This window comes from Tympanuchus pallidicinctus, unplaced genomic scaffold (assembly GCF_026119805.1).
Source record: "Tympanuchus pallidicinctus isolate F22 unplaced genomic scaffold, pur_lepc_1.0 scaffold46, whole genome shotgun sequence".
NCBI lineage: Eukaryota > Metazoa > Chordata > Aves > Galliformes > Phasianidae > Tympanuchus > Tympanuchus pallidicinctus.
The window spans coordinates 748189-752944 of NW_026294765.1; the positions used below are offsets into that span (position 1 = coordinate 748189).

The following is a 4756-nucleotide window of genomic DNA, read 5'->3' on the forward strand; positions in this document are numbered from 1 at the left end:
CAAGCACTGGTAATTCTAGCAACGTGCAAGCACTTTTTTCCTGCAGTTGAGTAGTGCAGACATTAAACAGCTGAGGCTCTACAAACACGCATTACTCAACTCCAGCCCCTTCTCCTCACACTTCAACCCCAATCAGTTTCACCACATCTGCATCTCCTGTTAAGGAGGCCGTCTGGATTCGGTCACAGTAGCTTTGCAAGCGCCACAAGCCTTCCTAGATCATGACTGCACACGAGCACAGGACTCCACTGCTAGCACTAACAGCCTCCGGAGCTACAAGTGTGCATTTGATACTCTGAGACACCTGAACCTCATGGCATGTGCAAGCTGTGCTTCTCAGCATTTCACTTGTGACTGTAACCAGCAGACGCCCCCAGTATCCTATGAAACATTGATAGAGCAGGGATCCGGGGATCACAATTACCAGTGAAATGGGTGATCTGCTAATTATTTCAATAAAAGCAGGCTTTTCCTGGACTAAAAGTCCTGTCAGATCATCACCTCGAGTTCCCATCGAGCCACAAGTGACCCAAAGCCTTTCCCTACCTGAAATAGCTGGGACAGTTGCAGAGGCACCTCTTCAGAGTGCAAGTCTTAAACAGCTTAAAACCAGCAATAAAAAGTAAAATATAAATTTTTATTTAGAATTAAAGCAAATACTTCAGTATCACAAACACAATATTAAACTTCAAGAAATATACTGCTAATTTGGAGGGAGCATTTATTTTTGCACAACCACAACATGCGCACAAATCCAGAAAAAGATGTGGAGTCTGAAATTTTCAACATCTCACCACCAGAGCAGTTGGTCACAACGTTTCATACAAAGTTACATATACTGTAATAGATGTTGACAAAATTTCTACAGAATCATCTTTATAGACAACAAGAAAGCTCTAAGAGGCAAACATTGCAATCTATTCTTCTTCTGATGAGTCTCTCTCAAACGTGTAGGCCATGAAGCAAGCATCTGGTCTCTTGGGGACAAGGGGATGCCCTGGTCTCACAATCTCAAAGCCCAAAAAGCTGAAAGTACGGAGCAATGCAGCTAGGAAAAAAAAAGGAAGACATTTCATCACGTGATTCCGTAACAGAAGCTGAAGCATCCATCAAAACCAACTTCAGGTATTGCATCAGCCTTTTAATGCTGAGTTCACACCTACCTCTATCATCTCTGTTCTTGTGGAAACAAATGAACACATGATCAACTTGAAGCTGTTCTTCAGCAAACTCCAGAAGAACTGCAAAACTGTGAGACAAACACAGGGCACTGAGTGCACACAGGCAAGCACTTCCCTCAGATGTAAGGAGCAAGGCCCTGTGAAACCATCCTCGCTCGTTGTAAGCAGAACTGAAAGTCAGGGGCTGAAGACTGGCACCAGCAAGAAACACCAAGCCAAGGTTCAAACATGGGGCACGAATCTAAGTCATCGTTACACCAAATTTCTGAAGGGAGAACTGCAGAGACAGACTCAGAATGAGGCTTGTTTTCAGTGGATAAAGGCAGCCATCGCTACCAGGAGCCCAGTTTGCCATCACAGATCTTTTAGTTGGTTCTGGCTGACAGAACAGGCAGAGGATGACCTCAAACCATTTGATGCTCTCTTACACGAGTGCCACCAAGTAACCAGACTTCCAATTTTAGAGAAATGGAAAAGACCTTCACGACAATTTATACTGAAGTTGCATTTCATTGCACCCACCTGTCCTTGCTCCCTTCAGGCAGAGCACCACTGGGTATTTCAATATAGAGGTTGTTGTTGTTCAGCACTGCTCTCCAACTAATGTGTTTGGCATCTGTAAGCCTTGACTGGACATTCAGAATTCTTGTCCTGTTATTAGATGTTAGTTCTTCTGTCACATTCAGCCGATTATCCTGCAGAATTAAGAATCGCAACATTACTTCCAGTTCATTCTGGAGACAGGTTAACTTCCATGGAAAGGTTTAAGGCAAAAGAGCCCTCCCACCAACCAGAGGGAGCTGCTAAACAACACTCATACTCACCGAATAAAATAAATTAGCTGAAAGATTGTGATCCCTCTGACTATTCCCTCGCCCACCTGGGATCTTCAGGGGTGGGTGAGGGACATCAGGAGCACCACCGAGGCCCCGGACCCAGGTTACTACAGCAATTGAAGGGAACCCTGGAACTAGAGAAGGATCACAGTCAGAGGTAAGCAAGCGTTAAGAGTCATGAAAATTCTAAGTTTTATAAGCGTTAGATGGCAGTGCTTTTTGATTTTGTTTTCTTAAATAAACCCAGATCAAGGGAACTCCTCCTGCTGCAACCTGGTTGGTAGCAAGACACAGGAACAACCAGGCCAGGCACAGAACATCACCTAAAGTCCAGAGCCAGAAGCACCAGAAAGGCATCACTGGAGTATCTGGATGGAAACATTAGTTTGGAGGGTGAAAATACTCTCAGTTTTTATTTCCTGTATGTTTGACCCAATCTCAAGAAAGGAACCATTTCACTATTGCGTACGTGATGCCACAGACCCCATTTTCTTCCCCATCTTGATCTCTAAGAGATCACAACTGGCCCAGCAAGCTAGAGATCCTTTTCCTTACATACAAGATATGTAACCTTAATTACATTAGAATTTTGCATCAGTGCTTTTAGCTTGATGTCAGATAAGATAGCATTATCTGTGAGACTGTCTCAAGAGCTCCTACGATGCAAAGCTCAGAAAGCAAGCTCTGCTTTCAATGCAAATCCAAATATCTGAAAAATCTAAGAGCCTTCCTGACTTTTAGAGCCTTCTTACATCACTCAGCCACGCCGTGGTACTTTGGGTGAAGGATGTTCTATCAAGACATGAACATTTCTTGTACACACGCTGAGTTCCACCCCATCCATCAGGCTGCATCACTGTGAGCAAGCCTTTACTGTACAAACAGCAGAAGCTGTGCCTGGCCCCTCCCTCTGCACCATCCCTCACCCTGCAGGCTCACTCTTGAGTTGCGTCATCTCAGCAGATGCAGCAATCGAGGCCCTTAGGGAAATTTTCACAATCGTCCTGTCTGTGAGTGCCAGCAGCCATTTGCAAATCAGAATAAACACGTACAAAATAATCCACCATTTTGCACAGTTCACGCGAGTTTAATTTTTTTTTCTTTCTTTTTTTTTTTTTTTAAACGAGCTTGCTTGACATCTGTGATGAATAATCCATACTGTCAAGGCAATGAATGGCCTTATAGGTCTAATATTATATGCTGGAAGCATTAGTAAGCACGGCAGCTATAAAGTTATTAAGGTAAATATAGATGATAATTTGCTCAATCTCAATTAAATAAGGGTTCAATCCACTATTTTAGGACCTCTGGAATACGTTAATAGCAGCCTTACTTCTGAATCACTGCAGATCCCTGTATTCCTCATCAGCCTCAAAATAAACCCTTAAACAAACCTGGGCAGCACTAACCCTTTGTGACCTCACCTTTCACCCCCAAGTATACAACAAAGGCTGTTCACACCTTGCAATTCTGTGTTTTAGTGATGCTCGGGCACATCTACACCGGTTGAAAAAAAAACAAACAAACATTATCACCATTCTGAAGGATAAAAACAGCTTTTGGTGACGTTGTGGAGTTGCTCTCCATCCTGAACCAGCTGCATCCATCGCTTCCCACACAGAGGGCACAGCGATGCTCCTCAGCCTCCACCTCCTAACACCACTCAGCCCAAAGCTCCGCATCCCCAACATCTGCCGGCATTATTTAATCCCCGCTCGACTTTTAAACTACCAGCTCCCATAACGCTCTGCTTTGGGCTCAGCGCCCTCGATTCGTCGTTCTCCAGGAGACCTGCGCTTACATAAGGGGATAACAGCTCGCACTGCATCGCAATGCATCTCCCATCTCCGTCAGGCCCGGTTCCTTTTCCCTGCGGTGCCCCCCGCCCATCCCCCCCCCCCCCTCCCCCCTCCACCCCCCAGCAAACGTGGCACCGAGCCGCGTGGGGCGGGGATGGGGGAGGCGATGCGTGGGGGTGTAACCGCGTTACACGGGCAGCCTTCAGACGCCGAAATAAATACATTTTTCTTTATTGCCTTTTTGTCGTTGTTGTCTTTTTTTGTGGTGTTTGTTGTTTGTTTTTTTTTTCCTCCTTTTCCCCACCCGCCCCCCCTCCCTTGCCTTGTATGAGCGAGGAAGCCGCAGCACCGCCCCGCCCCCACCCGCCCCACAGCACCCCTCCCCCCCCCCCCCCCAACCCTGAGGGGGGGCACCAGGGCGGGCCTTGAGGGAAGGGGAGGGAGGCCCCAACCCCTCACCTGCTCTGTCCGGTACTGAGGCTAAGCACAGCGGGCATGATGGTGCTTTTATTCCCCTCTTTCTCTCTAGCGAAGCAGTGACTGTTGAGTATCCGCTGCAGGGAGGATTTCACCATCCGGCCGCTCTGGTCCGAACCCCGAAACCCTCCGCCGCCCCCCGCCGACCGCTCTCCAGGCACTGCTACACAAAATGGCACCCCGGCCGCAGTGGGTTCTTATATACCCTCGGGAAAGCCACGCCCCCTCCTGTGGTGACGCACCGTTGGCTGGGTCACGCCCCCGGACGGGAGATGACTCTTTGGCAATGGACGGATCAACTGTCCATGATAAAGCCTCGCTTTCTATTGGCTGAAACGAGCGCAGAGGCGGAACGAGAAGCTCTTTCCCTATTGGTGAGCAGCGCGATGCGTTCGCAAAATCGACGGGACGGGGAGGAGGGGCACAGAGGGTTCCGATTGGCTGCGCCAGGCGAGAGTGGGCG

General features: G+C 47.7%; 1 protein-coding gene across 1 annotated transcript; it reads right to left on the reverse strand.

Moving 5' to 3' along the window:
* Positions 1-616: 616 nt before the first annotated feature.
* OAZ1 (ornithine decarboxylase antizyme 1) lies at positions 617-4468 on the reverse strand. The gene is given in 6 exon segments (XM_052702679.1): positions 617-1048; positions 1164-1249; positions 1704-1876; positions 2006-2092; positions 2094-2151; positions 4276-4468. Coding segments are annotated over 6 exon segments (651 nt in total). The 5' UTR covers positions 4392-4468; the 3' UTR covers positions 617-917.
* Positions 4469-4756: the final 288 nt, after the last annotated feature.